This window comes from Trichogramma pretiosum, unplaced genomic scaffold (assembly GCF_000599845.2).
Source record: "Trichogramma pretiosum strain Unisexual culture from Peru unplaced genomic scaffold, Tpre_2.0 scaffold52, whole genome shotgun sequence".
NCBI classification, from domain to species: domain Eukaryota; kingdom Metazoa; phylum Arthropoda; class Insecta; order Hymenoptera; family Trichogrammatidae; genus Trichogramma; species Trichogramma pretiosum.
Window position 1 is genome coordinate 743,808 of NW_019641695.1, and position 21,163 is coordinate 764,970.

At 32.2% G+C, this 21,163-nt stretch overlaps 1 protein-coding gene across 4 annotated transcripts; it reads left to right on the plus strand.

Moving 5' to 3' along the window:
- Positions 1–10,138: 10,138 nt before the first annotated feature.
- LOC106650745 (integrin beta-PS-like) lies at positions 10,139–20,705 on the plus strand. Of its 4 annotated transcripts, none has more exons than XM_014368936.2 (11): positions 10,139–10,953; positions 12,821–12,990; positions 13,087–13,384; positions 13,465–13,693; positions 13,766–13,850; positions 13,909–14,556; positions 14,758–15,069; positions 15,143–15,331; positions 15,407–15,910; positions 15,997–16,076; positions 18,909–20,705. In XM_014368936.2, exons 2-11 carry the CDS (start codon positions 12,823–12,825, stop codon positions 19,573–19,575), a joined length of 3,180 nt encoding a protein of 1,059 aa, XP_014224422.1. In that variant the 5' UTR covers positions 10,139–10,953; positions 12,821–12,822; the 3' UTR covers positions 19,576–20,705. The 4 variants fall into 4 exon arrangements, with proteins under 4 accessions (XP_014224422.1, XP_014224421.1, XP_023317777.1 ...); XM_014368935.2 differs by having other exon boundaries at positions 10,139–10,667; XM_023462009.1 differs by lacking the exon at positions 10,139–10,953 and adding an exon at positions 11,643–11,692.
- The last annotated feature ends 458 nt before the right edge of the window (positions 20,706–21,163 follow it).

Here is a 21,163-nt window from a genome sequence, read left to right on the forward strand (position 1 = left end):
CAGAATTGATGTTCACCTAGTGTACACAAAAAAACATAAATAAACCCATTTTTCGGGTTTTTTTTTCTCTCTAATATAAATGAATAATAAATTAAATTACGGATTCACTCTCCGAGATACAACAAAATATCCATTCAATAAATAAATTTAGGGAAAAAAATAATTTTTCTGTAACGTAAAATAATTTGATAGTCCTGTCAAAAATGATAGCTTGATTACTAGCTTGATTTCTGACGGATTTCAAGCTGAATTTCGAGCTGAATTTCGAACAATTGCACGTAGAATTACGTTTGGTTTTTCAACTGTTTTAGGTGGTATTATCGGATTGATTTTGCTTGAAATCGAAATTGACTTGATATTATCCGGCTTAATTTCGTCAGGATTCAAGATAGTCACTGATAAAATTATAACTGAATTTAATGCGATTGGAGTTGATATGGTATCCCTATTTCCAGCTATTTCATATAGAATACCAGCTGGATTGTCGAAAATTTAAAAATTCGATACGGAATTGTAGCATATCCTTGTAGAAATCGAATATCTTTTTGGCATAAATGAAACGTTTTTTCGACCATTTATCGGCCAACTCGCCGTATTGGTTGTTGAAAGGCCAATAAATGGTCAACAAAATGTTTTCTGATGCTCCGAAAGGTTAAATTTCTACAAGGGATTTAAATAAAATTTTGGGGTGGAGAAAAATTGAGAAAATAAATAATATAAAAATGAACAATCATTATTGTTCCATCTCTTAATACTAAATAAAAAGTTCAACGACGATAGTAACATTTTTATTTTTCAACATTACAAACATCAAATTTCATAGTACTGAGTGGCATCCCTTCACATTATAGAGCCATGTACACGGGGAAAGATTTTGCTCTCGAAACGCGATGCAGAGTACACGCCAAAACCCGGTGCGCCATCTACTCATGAAATGAGATTAACGCTCGAAGTTCGCCAATCCATGCATCATGAGAGTTGGTGCGCACTGCTCTATGTTTTACGATGCGTCCGTGCATTTCACATCAGCGTGCATGCATTGCGTTTCGTGATGCGCGCACGCTAAAGCGTCATTCGTGCGGATATATTGTAAAACATAATTCTCTACACCATCTTCTAATTGAATTATCTATTATGTATTCTATTTAATTTTATATTATATATATAATACATTACCCAAATGAAAATTAGAGTGAAAAAGAAATGGTTTTTATTTTATAAAATACAAAAATACAAAAATGTAAAGATATAATTAAAGTTAAAATACATGTCTTCCTATGATAAAATCTCGTACAGTTTTATCATCTGTGTACAAAAGAAAAGGAGTTCTTAAAACTAAATCTTCATACCTTATTTTTATATGAAGATCAATTTCTTTTACACAGTAAGCGAACAAATGTTTATCAAACCCGACAGTTTTTAAAACCGAACAATGAAAAAAGATTTGACCATTTACTTCAGAGACTGCAGAGATCTTGCCGAACTCTGGAAATTCTCCTTTTACATTAATAAGAACAACGGTGCCTTCTTTATAGGTGCAATCGTTAACAACGACTCGACTTAAAAAGTACTTTTTTATACCAGAATTCGTAATATCTATGAAGTCTGTATCTATGGTTTTTTTCCCATATTCAATATAATAATCTTGATATTTAGAAAATTTTACAGACATTATACTTAGTTGATATCTTTTGGCTATACTAATAAGAATATTTTTACGTGAACATGACGTTAGTGCAATGGCCTTTAAAGATTTGTGTTTTGATTCACATCGCATAGTTGATATCTTACACAATGGACCATTTGATAAAAGGACTCTTACGTAATGCAGTAAGATATGATATTTCCCCGTCAAGTCACCAAACATACTTATATAAATTGAGGTAAACTCTGTGATTATTACACCTAATTGAGCGACATGAGAATTTGATAATTTCGGGGCTGAAACCAAATCAATCAGTTCACGCAGTTTTAAGTATAGGGTCCAAGCTTGATTGCCCGAAGGAACTTTACAACCAACTATAATACAAAAATATCTGGTAAAAAATAAAATCTCAGATCCAGACATTTTCATCCTGCCATTATTTTTCAAGTATTCTAAATTAATTCCCAGAGGGATATTACTCGATTCGAATCCAAATTTGATACTACTTAATCGAAAATTAAGGAAATCAATTGTGAATAACTTATCCTCTAAAACTAATTTTAATATTATTTTACACATTGTTCTACTGCAAATACCTTCATAAACGTCATGTAATATATCTACGTACGTATTAGTAATTACATGAAAATCTTTTAACTCATTAAATACGCATCGTTCCTTTATACCACTCCTGAAGTTTTCAATACATGCAACATCATTTTCATAACTATCTATAGTTCGTAAGAATTTTGAATTTTCTCTGATCATTCGTGGGATAATTTCTGGATAAGAATAACATATTCGGCAGAAAGTAGTATTGTGAAAAGATTCAATGAAACCGAGCATGCCATTTAGACCCAAATTATCTCCCGACACGATTGATGTAATAAAATACACTTTATAACATTTATTTTCTACTTGGACTTCAATGCCTTTTTCGCGTAAGTCATTGAGTTCTTCTATCGTATATTTAAATATTGCCTTGTTGCCATATAATTTTCTATGATTAGAAAAATATAAGTCACTTAAAATAATACTACTTATTTTTGAAGCATAACTAGGTGGCAAGCAAGGGATAAGGACATAATTTGCTCCTACTTTATTTTTACCAGCATGAGCCCCCATACCATTTCCCATTTCAACGTCATCTGAATAGAAGAAGAGAGGCAGATATAACTGTTTTTTATCAGTTTTTTTCAATTGGTTTTTCCACAGACTACCTTGTACGAAATTTTCCAACACTTTTTTTTTCTGAACAGAGCTCATGTATGAAATTGTATTTTTAAATAACCCTTCAACCTGGAGTAACTGTTTCAATGATGACTTTAAAGGAATATGAACTATTTTGACAACTTTTTCTTGGTGTTGAAGGATTGTACCATCAACTTTAGTACACGATTTTGTCCCAATCTTTAACTCTTCAGGAGGTGTATACAACTCATATTTTATCAACATATTTTCACGTTTATCAGGCGTTTCAACGAAATCGAATGGGTTTTTAAAACGATTAAAAATTGAATCGATTTCATTAGAAATTTCTTTTGACACTCCATTACTTAGAGCAGACTGGATGGTGTCCCGTAAAAAAGTATTATATTTGTGCGAAATGAACGTGGAAAACTCATTGATAATTTCGTCGACATCAGATTTTGACAACCTAGTATTCGAAAATAACCCACAAATAATATTTAACACGTCTTTTTGTAAACTCATTGTGCTTATAAACAAATATTTAAGAATTGAACGAATTACAGAAAATTTATTTTTCGGGTAAGATACGCGCTTTTTTTGTTAATCCCAATGATGCACCCAACAAATCAGCCTGACGTTTAGCTACATTTTTTCTAATTTTACGCAAGAAATAGATGTTTGTTTGGATAAAGGTCCAAACATACGCGCACCCTACTGGATATGGTATTTGTAAAACTAACATAAACTTAAAATTAAAGTCTATGGCCTCAATCAAAGTCGTAAAAGAGTATATATTTTTTTTTATCACTGCGTGATAACACGTTATTTCTCTCAATTTTCCGCAAATAACTACATACGGCTGAGGGCTGTTGATACCGTTGGCAGTGTATTCTTCGTCACACTTGTCGACTAATATGGGCAATTTATCATGACTCTGAAAATATATTTAAATATAAAACATGTACTTTACTAAAAAAAATAAATAATTTGTGACTTTTACCAGAACATGTTGAAGAAAAGAAGTAATTTTATCATTTTTAGAAATTGTCCAGGTTGATCCCTTCGGATGCTCCGTTTTGCGAATAGAATGATCAATAGTCCAAGGTAAACAGAATGCGGCAATTGAAAATTTGGCAGCTGCGTTAAAACAATTTTACATTTATAACAATTGAAACAATGATATAATGGATTTCTAAGGAGTAAAATAAAAATTAACAATTTAATATTATCATACCTGAATCCGTTGGAAAAACGTCCGAACTTATCAAAATATTTACAAATGACTTTGGGTCGAGTAATGAATTCTCAAAGTCATAGCTTTGGGAAGTAGTTCCTTCTGTAATTTTGGCGTTATTTTTTGCTGCGATTATAATTCCTTCCTGAATTGATTGCCACTTCGAGTTCAATAGCTGGATGGTCGGAATTTCATGACCTGAGTATTTTTTATGAAAATCTAAATTAATCTGAAAAGTATAAAATACACATGTAATCAATAATTTTAACAAATATATTGTTTAACAAAAATATGTTCAAAATCGATCAAAAAACTCACAAATTCAGGACATATAAAAGTTGTCAAAATGCAGTAATCATCTAAAAACTGAATCCCATTCTTTGAAAATTGAGCTTGTCTGTAATCAAAGCTTAATTCCCAAGCTTTTCGTACTTCCGTCAAATCTTCATCAGGTTTAACAATTTTTTTTAAACAAGATAAGTCAACAGTAACCTCTGATGTAGTCAAATCTGAAAAACGATTTCGATTAATGTAACAATTATTGTCACCAATACATTCTATAATTAAATACCTTCGGCAGGCTTTGGGTTTTTCTGTGCAATTTCCAATAGGTATGCTATATGAATCAATGTATTATGTTTTTTTAGATACGTTCGATAAAGAATGCCTGTTGTGTTGACTCTCTCTTCACTATCAGTGTTATGTCCGTGTTCATAGTATAAAAATTCGGGCTCGTCTGTAAATATCTCTAGTATTTCTTGGTTTAATCGTTCGAATTTTGCGGTACTTATGCTGGAAAAAAGTCATATTAAATTAGATCGAAAAAGAATAAAATAAAGTATGTGATGTACACTTATGAGAAATATTTAGAGAATTTTTTTACTCATGTTGACATTTAGTGATCTAACTAGAGTCTATCTCGAGTCTTTTAAAACCTAATTCTCGACTATAACGATGTATGAAACATCTCAAAATTGTGGAAATAGAAAAATTGTCTTCTGCACTTACGAGAAAGGATTTGGGGATTTATAATTAAGAGCAAATTCTTCGTCTATTATAATGCTGCATAACATGTTTCTGAAATTAGTGAGATCTTGATAATAAGCCCATCGGTATAAAATAACATTACCCCAAAAGCATTTTCTGTCATCTAGCAATCGAAAAAGTCTTTTGTTTTTTGTAACTAAATACAAAGGAAATACAAAGAAACGTTTTTAAGTTTAGAACATATATTCAGAAACAGGAAGTTTCAATAAATTTGTTTACTTTCGGTGTATTTTTCTTGATAACTAGATAAATTTTTTAAATTTTGCTTAACATCATTAGAAGGATTAGTTTCATTAACTTCGACTAAACTTATTATTTTCTCTATATCTAGATCTTGAAATTCATCCATATTTACTTCTGAACTTAAGTTTACTTCCTCGACCTCTACTGTAGAGATAGTGCTCAAACTGAGTTTATAAAATTTAAAAAATTCTTTAAATTTATTTCGAGCCTCATTCTCATCTATAATTTTGTTTATTTCTTCCTCCGTCAATATAATAAAATTTTCATAAGTTACATTATTTTCCAAAATAAATAAAAATATTAATCATTAAAGTAGATCATATAAATTATTTTTATTCATTTATAAAATTTTGAACTTGAAATAATTTTTTTCGTGAGTAATTAAATAATTAGAATTTATGTTTAGCAAATTTTGATAACTTCAAAAATTAATGCAATTGTATATACGAAATATGAATGTAAATAATAATCACTTTTTTGTACGTAAAAACCATATCAAACTTCATTGTCGACTTCAAAATTTCACGAAAATAATAAAATAGTAGTAGCAATAGATAAAAGTTAAAGACTCAGAATAAAAAATTGTTTGAATTCTCTGATCACGAAAATTACTAATAGATAATATTGATACATAAAATAAGGAATTATTGTTGTTTTTCCCTTCCATTGAAATAATTCAATTCGAGTTCGACTTAAAAGAGTTGTCATAAGTGAGATTTCTATATTAATATAGTTATAACCATCAACAAAATGTTGACTACACCTCTTCTCTTTTTTCATTACAATTCATTAGCATAATTATCAACTGTTAACACTCTCACATTCTATCAACGATTTCATTAACTACTTAACGTTATCAAACGATTTTTTCTAGTATAGATCTCGCTACATCGACAATTTTACTCTCTCCACTTTCGATCGCTTTAGTTACAAAGGTCAATGTTTTTGGCTAAGTTAGGTTAATATCTTAATACTTTCAGCAATTGCACTCATTAATTCTACAAATAAAAGTGGCATCAATACCTACCATAAAACTTGTAGCAAAGGTGTTCTAATTTCCAGTTGATTAACAAGGCATTCACTTGAGGGTCCATTGCAAATGCTTTATAACGTACAAGTAGCCAACTATTCGTTCGAACGTGCACGACAAAAGACGGTGCACGCACAGAAATGCGTGATGCCGAGAGCATCGAAAAACATAGAGCGGCGACGCATCAAGTCGTAACGTGCATGCTACGCGAACGCTGGTGCGCGCGCGCCCTCTTACGACGCCTCAATATCGTGCACGACGTTTTGTGAGCAAAACCTTTCCCCGTGTATTAATTACGTAAGGGTATTACGGCTCCCCCCTCTCCCCGTCACGTAAGGGATAGGCGAATTTTGCCTACCCTCCCCCCTCCCCTTCCCATAGTAAGCGTAATGAACGATGTTCATAAGAAAAAAAGTAAAAATAAAAATAAAAGCAGTATAAAATTAAATAAAAAATACTTATTATTAGCAATTATTTTAATTGAATATAGTGCCTATAGGTTATAGTAACTCATGAAGAAGAAATATAGTTTCTGAACATATTACAATACAAATTTTTGTAATTTTTCAATTTTACAAATTTATTATCTTTGAATTGTTCAAATTAACTCTTAAGATGCTAGCAGGGTAAATGCACCAGCTTTCAACCGTAGAAAAAAATACTACCTTTGCTCACTTAGAGAAATTACTCATAAAGTTTAAAAAATTGTAATCTTCTGGAAAAAAAATTGTAACTTTTAGAGTGAGTACATTTACTTGACCATGAAAGGCTGGTGGGATTTCTTAAAAATGATTTGAAACAAAAAACACTAATCGTCCAGTTTTCAGTCACCTTACTAACCCATCAATGACCCTGAACTTAGAATTCGGTTCACTTACAGCATCATATATAAAATGTGGTGCCGAATACACAATCGCATAAACATATGTATCTTTAAGGGCTTATATACACCTTAAATTCAAAATTTTTTTTATTCAATTTCTCAATAGGATTTTTTCTCCTCTTTCCATTGCATTTTTCGAAATTCCAAATTGATTTTGCACTGAGATACAGCTGTTTCCGTGAGCCTTTTTCCTATACTTTATGTGTTAAATTTTTTCTTCTTTTGCGTTTTCTGGCGAGTAGTGTTTTTGGTCACCTCACGTAACTTAATTCAGTGGATACCGATTGAGTTTTCTTATTAGTTTTCGGAACCTTTAGCTATTTTTTAATAAATATAGTCATTCGAATAAAATTTGGAGCCAGAAGAATTTATTTTTACTTTTATTCTTTCTCCTTCTATTCATAACGATTCGCATAAATAAGTTCCAACCTGCTTAAAAACTGGGTTCAGTAAAATATTAATACCAATTACCAGTTTTCTACAGTCTACACTAAACCTCTAGACATTTTTATTTCGATTTTAAGGAGTTTAGCTGGATTATAAATGCCAAGACATGCCATGCTTTATTTGGTTGGCAACTAAATTCGCGTTTTTAATTTGTTTAGGAAAGGAAAAATGTTGAAAAGGAAAAATGTTCATGTCCAGAGAGCATACCTGCTTGGACTTAATGTTTTTGGGATCGCTGAATCAGAATCCAATGTCGGCTCTTATAAGTTAGATCATTTTCGGGGTCATTTGAAAGTCAAAATTAAAAAAAATGGTAAAAAAATCTGAAAAATGTATGTTTATATGCTTCTTGGAATCTTGCAAGAGGGTGTAAAAAAATTAAAATACCAATCCGACGTATTTCTTGACAAGGATTCTAGTGGTGGCCATAGATTTGACCTTCAACGCAACCACAGAGAGATTTTTCAATGGAAACCCACATTTTTAATTGAAGATTTAGAGAGAGCATCATTTCTTAGGTGAGTGGTTTATGTGATTTTTTTGGATTTTTTTTTACCCAGGTGAAAATAGTATGCAAGATCTGACTCTAGATCTGACATCAGATCTGGTATAAGATCTTACATACTATTTTCACCTGGGTCATGAACTCTCTAAGTTTGACTATCAAATGACATTAAAGGTGACTTCATATAGTCATCTGACCTCGGATTTGGATTCAATTTCCAGAAAAACCTATGTACGAATTTTTTCAGATTTTTTTTCCACTATTCTTTAATTTGACCTTCAAATGACCTTGAAAATGAGCTAACCTAGAAAAACTAACATCTCATGCGGGTTCAGTGACCCTGTAAACATAAAGCCCAATATATAGATCTAGTCTCTGAATATGAACATTTTTTTTATGTGGTTGTGTAATTTTGTTTAGAAACATTCATAGATTTTTTGATTAAATGTATAAACCTATTTGAATTGGCTATTAGAAGCATTTTCTTAAGAGGTACAGATAATTCAAATCTAAGATTAATTTATACATGTGCATTATAACATCTAATGGTAATGTAGAAAACGTTTCAAGTACATCATAAATGCAATAATAATAATGATGAGGTATTAATTTATAAACAATTTATTTAAAAAAAATTGTATATTACAGTAAAATATTTATATAACTCATTTCACTGTATTTTGTATTTCACTATTATTAGCTGAGTTATCACTGTTATGTGAATTTTGAGAATTTCTTATCAAATTTATTAATGCTTCTGTTGTTTGAGATTCATTTTCTACCATTTTCAAATTTTCGTGAACTGACACAAGAGATTTTTGAATATCGTCGAAGTTCTGTAAATCATAGTAATTAAAACATACAAGCGCATGATTTAGGAAATATATCACAAGTTTATCTAACCTTTTTCATAGCTGCATATAATCTTTTCGTTTTTTCTGCATCATATTCAATACTTTGCTCGTACATTGAACTTGACAATGAAGATTGATCCATACTCGAAATGACTTGCTATTTAAATTTCAAACAAAGCGAAATTATTATGAATGCAAATGAGCATTTATAACCACGTATTCATTCAATTGTAAGCTCTGTAAAGCAGTCTGCGAAAACGACAAAACGTCTCTCGTCTTCTGCTCGAAACTTTGAAAAAGTTTAACGTTTCGATCGAGTAATAAACTAGGATAAAATTATCTTCAAATCACCACCGAACTAATTTTCATGTTTGATTTTCTTCTCGTTCTCTTTATAGTTTTTTGAATTTGTTTCTATAAAATACCTAACAATAGCAAGATGTTATAATTGACTTTCGACTTTTTAAAATTGACTTTCTCTATTAACGTTTTCTGACTTTTATAAGTTTTTATAAATTCCTAAAAACTTTCATAAACTGAAATGAAACATCAAATTTCGAACTCAGTTCTATTATTTTTTTTATTATTATTGTTTTTTTTTGCTAATTTGAAAAATGTTTATGAACTGAACTGATGATGAAGGATGAAACTTTTATGAACTTTCATATGACTCCAAAAGTTGGCCTTTTATTTAATATTTATAAACTTTTTTAAAAGTTTATAAAAGTTATGCCGAAATTTGATTTTGGTTGGGGAAATTCTACAATCTGTAAAAAAAAAAAATTGCACCGCCTCAAAAAAGTATATGGAATATTCTTTCCGATAAATACTATGGTAAAATGAATTTTTCATTTTATCAAGACTGAGTTATCGATAATTGAATCATAATCGTACAAACTTCATTCAGACATCAGGGGATTCAGAAAGTCACCTAAAGTAACAAGCTCACGCTTTATTATTTTCGCGTGTCCCATAAGGATGATTCGTCCTTGATATTTACGGAAATGAATTAGCATGAGTCTTTCCGTTGCCTTTCTCGCTGAGATGCATGTATGTATAATATATGTGTGTAATATATAATATGGCATACCCATAGGCGCGTGCGCGATTTTTGCACGAGCCCACACATGAATGATGCGATTGTACTACATGTACAGGAAGCCGCCCACGCCTACATGTATCCATGAGAATCGTATTGGTTTCTATCCTCGCACTGTTCTCGCGCCCCACGCTTGATACGGCATGCTGCCTGTAAGAGCATCGTCAGCCCCGCTCTTCTTTCTCCGCGAGCATACATATTCATCTACGTATCACCGAGCTTCCCCTCTACTCTTGTACTCTCATTTCCCATTTGGCTAAAGCGATTCAGCTCGGCTGCTGCCAAGCTGCCTCCGCGAGTCCGTGAGGCACTTCAAATGTATTTCTGCAGCTCCAGAAAGGTGACTTGTGGAGCTGGATGTTGCCGTTCATTCATGGGACTGCTTTTGCCTAGTGTTTTCCTTCTCTACAGCTCGCTTGCGAGTCGTGCAGTGTATCTCTCGTGAAGTGCTACGAGAGCGAATGTGCCGCGCTTGGGTTACCATTTACGGTAATAACTTATGAAGAGCCAAGATCTGCCTCTGTTGCAGAGAAATCATGCTTCCTTCTATCTCGTCCACGCTTGAAAATTAGCATCTTTGTATATCTATCAGTCCTGTGCGATGTCTTGTGCGATTGACGAATGAGTGGTATTTAATATGCGGTTTCTTTGTGTTGCAACGATCTTGAGAGTAGCATAAGTAATTTTGGAATTCAACAGCGACGAGAAATTGACAGAAACTCGTCTCAATAACTGCCTTGTGAAAAGTGTGCGAAAGGATACGAAACAATAGCCAGTAAGTCTTAAAATTTTGTTGAAACAATACTCCTCATATGGTGTTTATTTTGTTAGAGCTTCTTCACGCTCACAATTTTTTCAAATTGGGGTCGTGCATCGATTAGATGCACTTAAAACTTAAAAAAACTCGTTCTGCTCAGTACCTAAATCTTTCTGTTGACGGTCATGACAATTAAACTGCAATTCAATCAAATATTTAGGAAGCAAAAGCTTCACCAAAACTGCTTACGAGGAAGTTGCTTTTTTAATTTTTCTCAAGCTCTCTCCTTCTCTCTTTCTCTCTTGCAAGCTTGATGCTGTCACGATTGGTTAAATTCATACATGTGAGAGCGCGCGATGTTGCGAAATTGCGTCGATCGTTCAAAGTATTACCTACGCTGTGAATGTTGACTGTCGCACATTGAGAAATAAGCTTACAGAGTCAACGCAAATGAGATGCTGTGCGTGGGAGATCTTGTTTCACTCGAGACAGTAGAAACAGAAAGAGAGAGGCCAAGCAAATTTCTTCTTTCCTCTCTTGTTTTTTAATGTCTGTCGAGCTCGCGAGTTGTCGGGCGCGGCCACATAAAATGTGCTCGAGACCGTGTCCCCGCGTATGTATATATTACATGCACGGATTATTATGGGATGCGGTCTTTAAATATATCCGGAGTAAGAGTAGCGGTAGACAAGATCATGGCACGTAGCAGAGATTCGAGCTGCGTGGCTTCAGACGCTTGCAAGTCGGTTTTGTAACTGTACGATGATTCGATTGCGTTTATTTTTAGATTTTTGTCAGGCCCGGTAAAAGCCTACAGGAAGTGAACTGCTACCGAGTGCTCACCGCGTTTGTTTTGCTATACAATTTGGAAAATCGCAAATGAGCTGTTATATATGCGTTTTTTCATTATTATATTTCTTAAAATTGGCACAATTTTTGCCTTATTTCTACCATACTCATAATTAATTATAGGCGGTTCGTATGAACTAATTGCTTAATAATGAATAATTTTAGATAACTTAAACCAAGTATTTAATGTATATTAAACAAACAGTTGTATATTACCTTTTAAAGAATATTACTTATTTTATGAGTATATATTTCTATGACACAACATTTCAGGATTATTATGGTCATTGAAGATGAATATCTCTTTAATAGGCAATGTTGATGACTACTATGTGTTTACTATAACGTAAACCACCTACCACTGTTTCTTTAAACCTATTTTTAAAAGATTCATGACCTAGTGAGTCTTATTCAACATCTTATTCAAAGATAATTTAACCTATACCCTTGATAAAAAGACTGCAACATGCGTTTATACATTGATCAGGAGCAAAAGCATATACTTCTGGTACACTTCCTGTAGTCTAGTGCTTGTCTGTTTTTCATGCAAATACTACAGTTTAGTTAGCTCAGAGCTGGAACTTGCCAAGAAAATCTGAGTCAGTGTATTAATTATAGAATGCCTCATATTTCAATAAGAACCTGCAAGTTGAGTTTCCAGCCATTAAAACAGATCATATATATTTTTAACTTTAGTATAAATGTAGTGTTTGTTTTTGTGGTTTTATACTTTTATGCAAAAGTTCAAATGATAAGTTTCATTTCTTTTTAAAATAAAGTCAATAAAATTTCATATTATGAATATATTGTAAAAAGTTGAATTTATTTTTTAGTTTATCGGTATGTAAAAATCCTAAAATGAAATCACGCAAATCATGAATTAAGCTATTTATAAATATTAATAATTTCTTTTATGAACTTTACTCTAACAATTCAGCAATGCTTTTTCTTTGTTAATAAAAAATCTGTATCAAGCAATTTTTAGAAACAAGAAAATATGTATAAATCTATATCAGGGATTTTTATTTATTTACAGCAATGATTGGTCAATTGAAGACAAGTTTACTTTTTACCCTTGTGCTATGGACTGTAGTCAGTATAGCAGTGCAAAATAAGCCAAAGCCTACTGGAACAAATTTCTGTATAAGTAAACAATCATGCCACGAATGTATTCAGACGCCAAGCTGTGCTTGGTGTTCTTTACCTGTAAGAACAATTTTTGATGTGAAACATCTTTATTTTTATACTTTTAACACATTTCAAAGTATATTAATCTCTAATCTTTTTGATTAAATATTTTAGGACTTTGATGATAAACGTTGTTTTCTTCCTCACATAAATACAAGGATCTCAGAAATTTGCCCAGAAAATTACACATTTAATCCTGATAATGAGTACATCAAAATACGTCATAAAGATCTGTGGAAAGGTAGTTACAGTATTGATGGTGGAAGTGAGAGTGGATTCTTTATTGAAGAAGGTGGTCACGAATCATATAATGGGAAATTTAATGTACAAGGTGGTGGAAAATCTTACTTTGGTGGTAAACAAGAAGCTGTACAACTTTATCCTCAAGAAATTAATTTAAAACTAAGGATTAGTATGTTCAACATTTAATTTGATTTATATATTTCTATTACAGTTTTAAAAAAAATTTATCTAATTACCAATCAATTGCAGATGAAGTTCAAAAAATTAAAATTGAATATGCGCAAGCAGAGGATTATCCAGTAGATCTTTATTACCTTATGGACTTGAGTAATTCTATGAAAGATGATAAACAAAAACTTTCTGATTTGGGTCAACTTTTGGTAGAAAGTATGAACAATATAACAAGTAATTTTCGATTGGGTTTTGGTAGCTTTGTGGATAAAGTCATTATGCCCTATGTTAGTATGGTGCCAAGGCAGTAAGTATAAACATCGCTAAACTTTCTCTTCTATGATTTGTTTATTTAATTGCAAATTTTTTTTTATCGTAGACTTGAAGAGCCATGTGATGGCTGTGCTGCACCATATGGTTTCCAAAACCATATGCCACTTTCTCAAAATACTCAAAAATTTGCTGTAAGTATCTAAGAATTTTTTTAATTCTAGTTCTTTACTAAACAATTATTTTTTATAGCAAGAAGTACATGATGCACCAGTATCTGGAAATCTGGATGCACCGGAAGGAGGTTTTGATGCTATAATGCAAGCGATTGTATGTCGTGATGAAATTCAGTGGAGAGAAAAAGCTAGAAAACTTTTGCTCTTTTCTACTGATGCAGGTTTTCATTTTGCTGGTGATGGAAAGCTTGGAGGAATTGTTAAACCAAATGATGGATGCTGTCATCTTGATGAATACGGAAATTACAAACATTCAACTTTACAGGATTATCCTAGTATTTCACAAATTAATTTAAAAGTTAAAGAAAATTCCATTAATATCATTTGGGCCGTTACTGAAGAACAAATAAAAGTTTATCAATCACTTACAAAACTGATTGAAGGATCTTATGCTGCAAAACTCAGCAATGATTCTAGCAACATTGTTGATTTAGTCAGAGAGCAATACAATGCTATTTCAAGTACTGTTGAAATGAAAGATACATCTAGTAATTATGTAAATATTAAATACTTTTCAAGTTGTTTGGGTGGTGGACCTTCAATAGAGACAAACAAGTGCAATGGTATTAAAGTAGGAAATAAGGTGGAATTTACAGCGGAAATTGTAGTACCTGCATGTCCTGAAAATCGATCTGAATGGAATCAGAAATTCCTTATATATCCGGTAAATATTTTTAAATATTATGAAAAAATACAATAGAACCATTGTGTACAAGTTATTTAAAGTAGTGATCAGGGTGGGGTCAACCATGAATAATACATTTTTTTCTTTTCTATGTTTAATATTAAATAATATGCATCAGTAAATATTAATTCATCCTGCCTTGTTTTTGTAATATAAAACAACTATGTGACATATTTTCAGATTGGAATTAATGAGTCATTGACAGTGAACTTGGAAATGATTTGCGATTGTCAATGCGAGAAACCATTCGAAACGGGCTATGAAAAAAATTCAACAGTATGTCATCATGGCGGTGATTTGAGCTGTGGGGTTTGCAATTGCTATGATAAACATTTTGGAAAAAATTGCGAATGCACGACGAACGACCCAAGTCAGACCTTTGTAAACGAGTTTGCTTGTAGACGGGACAATACATCAACTGTCGATTGCAGTGGCAGAGGAACTTGCACATGTAACAGGTGTGAGTGCGAGACAAGAATAGATGAAACGGAGGTAATATTTATTTTAGACAAATTTTCCTTCAAATAAGATAATTATGAGATAGTCCAATGCAAATTTTTTATAGATTATTGACGGCCAATACTGCGAATGTGATAATTTTTCGTGTGACCGTCGCAATAATACGATTTGTTCTGGACATGGAAATTGTAACTGTGGCGTTTGCAACTGTCTGCCTGGTTGGTCCGGCGATGCTTGTGAATGCAGTACTGACACAAGCGCCTGCTTCCGACATGGTATCGAATGCTCAGGACATGTAAGTTTATATGAAACATACCATCTATCAAATTAGAGCTTAATCAAATTCATTGAAATATCCTTAATGTTCTAGGGGGTGTGTGAGTGCGGAAAATGCAAGTGTAACGTTGAAGGCGAATATCGTTATTCAGGTCAATACTGCCAGATATGCCGCACCTGTCCTAGTCGTTGCGAAGAACTGAAACCTTGCGTTCTTTGTCATGCTTTTAAGGCTGGAAATCTTACAGAAACTGAATGTAATGCAACATGCCCTGATTTTCACCCTGTAATCGTTCAAACGCTTGAAGTGGATGCTGACGAGGAAGAAACAGGCTGCTGGGGTTACGATGAGCATGATTGCAAATATTACTTTGCCTACCATTACAATATGACTACCAACAAGTTGCAAGTTCGAGTTCAAGAGCACAGAGAATGTCCACCACAAGTTTATATTCTAGGAATAGTGCTTGGAGTTATTGGAGCAGTTGTGCTGATTGGTATGGCACTTTTGCTTGTTTGGAAATTACTTACAACGATTCACGATAGAAGAGAATTTGCTAGATTTGAAAAAGAAAGAATGATGGCAAAGTGGGATGCTGTAAGTAATTCGAAATGTTTATTATTATGATTTTAAAATAAAGCAATGTCAGAGTTTTCATTTCATAATTTTTACAAATTTTACAGAGTGAAAATCCTATTTACAAACAAGCTACATCAACTTTCAAAAATCCAACATATGCTGCTAGTGGTGCTGTTTTAAACAAGTAATAAAAATACTTTTATGTGCAATCAACTAACTTAAATGAGGATAATATCTATTAAATTATTTAACAGAAAATTGAAATCATTCGTTGAAACGGTCAAGCAACGAATACATAGACTGACTTAATTAAAGTAACTTAAGATCATTAGACTGACGCAGTTGATCGAATTATATTTTATGTATTATTAATTATAACAAAACATTACCAAAGTTGACGTTGATTTGACGATTATTAACAATTAATTTTGCGTAAACAGTAAACAGATTTGCGTAAGAACAGAAAGCACATTTTTAACATTTAACTAACCAACACTTGTAATATTTACTGTACATTTATACATGTATAATCAAGTGCCTTATATGATTCAGCCTTAAGATAATTTTGTATTGATATTTTCATAAGCTAACATATCAAAAAAGTCCTCCCTACTATTTTTTATGGTAATATATTTCAAAAATCTGACGGCTGTTTGATATTTAATTTATCTTATAATCATAAAGAAAGCTTTAATTTTTACAATTGTTTTTAAAAATGTTAATGTTATTTTAAAAACTTTTACTGCATTGTAAGACTTAATTTTTAAAATTATATTTGAAAGAATTGTGAGCAAGAAAAAAGAGCTCTTATTATGTATCAAAATAATATAATAGCAAAAGAGTATTATAAAAATTTACAGTATAAGCAGAGTATTTTTATAATTTTGAGTTATTAAGGTCGAGGGGTCCGTGCGCTGAATTTTGAGCATCATAAATTATATGTACATTATATAATCATTTCAAGAATTCAGTTAAATTTCCAGCTCAAAATAACGAAAAGTTAGCTAGCTACAGCAAATTTTCTCACAGAATGAAAAAGAAACATTGATCCCGATGGCCACTGTTTTCCCTACTACTCAAGTACATAAAAATTATTTTTGAGTTTCGGGCACCATTTTGATGTAAAAAAATGACTTTTTTAAAAAAATTATGGTAAAAGTCATCTTATTTGTTAATAAAGAGTATATAATAATGCAAGAAGTTATAATAATACAAAATATGAAGTATATCGGTCAAGTAAATTTTGAGTGATAGTGGTCACCGAATTTTTTTTAATTAGTTTGTGAAAATTTGCCGTAACTAGCTTATTTTTCATTGTTTTGCGCAAAAATTTAACTGACTATTCTTCAAATAACTATAATTTATGTGTATAATTAATTGATCAATTCAATTTGATATATAATCGAAAAAATTTTTTTTTTGAAATTCAACCAAGACCCTGCTGCCTTAATATATGTTATTTTATTAGATGTGCGGGTATTCAAAAAATTAGACCATTAAATTTTGACTCAATTTGGCGGTCTGGAATCAGGTTTTTCGGAATTATTGGTCCGACCATTATAGGATAGAATCACGGGAAAAATAATTAACAAATTTCTACCGTGTTTATGAATTAAAAATGATTTTTGCACATGAGCTGGTAAGGTAATATAATATTCAAGATAAGATAAAATCAATTTGGGAATTTCACATGAGCTGACCAGACTAGTATTTTTATTGAGTACCCGCACACCCATTATTATTGTAATTTTGTCAGGTGTACTCGATAAAAATTCCATATAATACTCAAAAACTTCTGTTAGGTGTCTTATTTTTTAAAACTAATATAAAATTTTTCTTTGACTGTAAAACTAAGAATGTCATGCAAGTTCTTTTAAATATGTGTACATTGACTTGAGTGGTTCGAATTAACTCTATAACAAAACGAACTGAATTTTAATCTGTGAAATATTTCGAAGTGTGAAGCAAAACCTTACATGCTCTTATTTTCGCTAATTATGTTCATCCATGTGATAGCTTATTTAACATAAAAGAAGATGAAGAGTGGCAATTTGTTCTTGAATTCTGAGTTTGACTTACAATAGATGTGGTTATGGTGTTATTGAAGGTATATGCTTTTTACAGTTTTAATATTATACTTTTTTATAATCTTTGCGTTTGCGTTTATATTCATCGCACTAACATTTAATTCGCATAACTGACAGTTCAATCTCATGAAATAGTCAATGGCTTAAGAAATTATTGGTGCCCTATAATAGAAAAAAAATGTAAATTGTTTAAAAGGATTATTTTTCATTTCCATTGAATTTTTCAATACTTTAACTTTGAATTTTTCACTGAGATTCTGCTTTTTATTCGAGTATTTTTCGTACACCATGGATTGTACTTTTTTTCTACTTTTTGCGTTTTCTGTCAAATCAAGTTTTTTTTACCTGGCAGATATGCAGAGCGAAGTATTTGAGCCGCAGCGCTCAGGTGGTGTACACATTTTCAGAACAACAGTTGATACAATCGCAAGCTCGGGCGAGACGACAGACGTGGGGTTACGTAAAAGCCTGTACGACGTAAAGGCCGTAAACATTGATATTCCGAAGAAGTGTATACCACTTGGGCGTTATAAATCAAATAATTTGCTCTGCATATTATGACAGATGAGATGAATATTCAAAAAACAAGAAATGCCAGAAAACACTAATGAAAAAAATTGAATAAAACATTTTTTTAATTCCAAAGTATCTATTTAGTCCTTATAGTATTTGCTTTGAAGTGCATGAAACTCATAAAAATAAATAAATGTTTTGAAATCTTGTCAATTCTAAATTTTTTCAATTAAAATAAAAAAATAATTGTTAGGATCTTATTTTATTCTTCATTAAAAATTATATTTATTGTGATATTAAAGAGTAATAATAAATTCATTTATCATGACTATCGTAATCTTAGTAAATATTGCTTATAATGTATAATAGTTAATATTTTGAAACAATGCTAACGATTTTCAAACGATTTTGACTAGACCGAAGCTCGTAGACGCGCCTCTGGCACCGGTCGCACCACCGGAAGAAGAGGTCGTCGTTCGCAAGGTGCTGGTTTCGAAGAGTATCCAACAACATTCTACGTCGACGAGCCACAATCCTGGAGGCTATGCCGAGTTAGACAGCAGCGGAGCCATTTCGTATGCGCATCAACGAAGCGGCAGCAGCTACGAGCACTCAGCGGGCGGTGGTTATGGATACGATGGTGACGGTGGTGGCGCAGGTGGTTCGTCTTACGCGCAAAAAAGCGGCTACATGGCAGTCAGTCAAACCGACGGAGGTTCCATCAGCGGCGAAGGCTACGGTCATCAACGCGGAGCGAGCGGTTACAGTCGACAAGTAGCCAGCAGCAGCAACAATCAAGGAAGTTTGGCCTCCGCTTCCGCAAATGGATCAGGTTACGCTCAAAGGACCGGGTATATGGCGGTGAGCCAGAGCGATTCTGGTTACGGGCCTGCCAATGGTTACAGTCAAAAAGCCAGCGGCTACAACTCGCATTCGAGCGCGGGAGAATACAATAATCAACACTCCAGAGGCTACGGTGATAGCGCTAGAAGGCAAGTTATCGGCGGTGATTACGGTGGTCTTGAAGAAGACACCGTGACTATTCGTCAGACGACCTACACTGAACGCCACGACAATTATTAACAATTATCAACAGATCAGGAATCACAGCCTGAAAAACGATTTTCGTGCCTGTTGAAAGTAGACCTTCAGTTCATAACTTCGTTTAATAGTATCTTTGTTCTGGTCCAAAGTCTAATGCATTATATAATACATAGTTTCATCGTCTTGACTGAGATAAAACCAGAGAATATTTTACTGAAATTGATTGTTCGTCATTATTTATCACTATTAATTCATTTTTTTTTAAGTTATTGTTTTAATTAAAACAATATACTTTATAAAACATCAACTGGTTCATAGATACACGATTAGTGTACCAACAAAATTCTTAAGATTCGAATCCACTCTGTCTGTCCGTATATTGGCTCCAGTTTGTTCGAACGTTTCATAATTACTTCTAAAACTAATATATTGTGGAGTGATATTTGCTGCACAAATTTTATTCATATTGTAGTGTTGAGTCACGTCTACAACAGTGAATGTACATATGATTGTGTATATTTTTTATAGCTAAAGAAACTGCCAGTGCGTTTTTGCTTGATCTTCATACGCGCTCTCTCTCTCTTCTCTGCTTACTCTCTTTTTTGTGCAAAAAGAGAAATTTTATTTTGTTTCCTTTCTATAGCTATTTTCATTGTCATAAAGATTACATGTAGACCTCCACAAAAAAAGCATTTGAAAGGTTTGCAAGGCCGAAGCAGTAATCTCATTTCAATTACTCGTGTGGTATTGGTTTTTTGAACCTTGATTTAGGAGTAACATGAAATAAAATGAGACTAAAAAAACTAACGACTGTTATTTGTTTTTATAAACAAATTTAAACCTGTATTAATAATTTTAACTCTCCGTTTCACCTTAGGGTGGATAAAGTATATATAAGAAAATTTATAATATATAATTTAAAATTTTAAATGAAATATTGTATGTTTGTTATTGAGTTCGCTTTAAAAGATATAATGTTCTTATATGAAATACTAAATGATTTTTAAATCGTCATTCTATAGATTCAACAAAAATTGTCTTCACATTCAGATTAATCGAAGAGTTATTAAAAAAACCTCTATTAGTTGCTAAAAATTTTTATAAAAAAATAATTTAGATTATTAGATTTATGTCATTATGTGTCATAGTACTTAATAAAGATATCAGTATCGAAATTAATTTTGTTATTCATTTATCTTTGGTGTGGAAGTCAAATTTTATATTTTGTATCAATTAAATTTTCACAGTAAATAACAAAACTTGTATACTAGACTGGGCCGTTTTTGCACCAATTTTTTGTATCACCTGGGCTCATGGCTCAGCTGAAAGTTCAAGGTTTCAGGTAAAAAAAGCCTTACCTATGAAGTCCAAAAAGTGACGGGAGCCGGTGTCGATAGACGTTTGAAGTTAAATGATGTGATTTTAAAATTTAGCAAAATCACTCTCGAAATAGCAATCATATTATAGATTGCTAAGTTTGCTCTTAGTGTAAAATCTACATTTGCAAGATGCTTTCATAAGTAATTTTTGTGTGTGGAATTTAATTCCGTAGCCAGTTTTGACCTAGGAGTACGATTTCATTGCAAACATGCATTTTTTCGATATCTTTATTCAGCGTAAAAATTCG

Excerpts from the sequence above, each read along its gene's own strand:
- LOC106650745 (XM_014368935.2), top strand. The coding sequence starts at position 10,640 with ATGTGCCGCGCTTGGGTTACCATTTACG. Across the intron at positions 14,557-14,757 it reads AGAAATTCCTTATATATCCG|ATTGGAATTAATGAGTCATT; the intron begins GTAAATATTTTT and ends ACATATTTTCAG. Across the intron at positions 15,332-15,406 it reads GTATCGAATGCTCAGGACAT|GGGGTGTGTGAGTGCGGAAA; the intron begins GTAAGTTTATAT and ends TTAATGTTCTAG.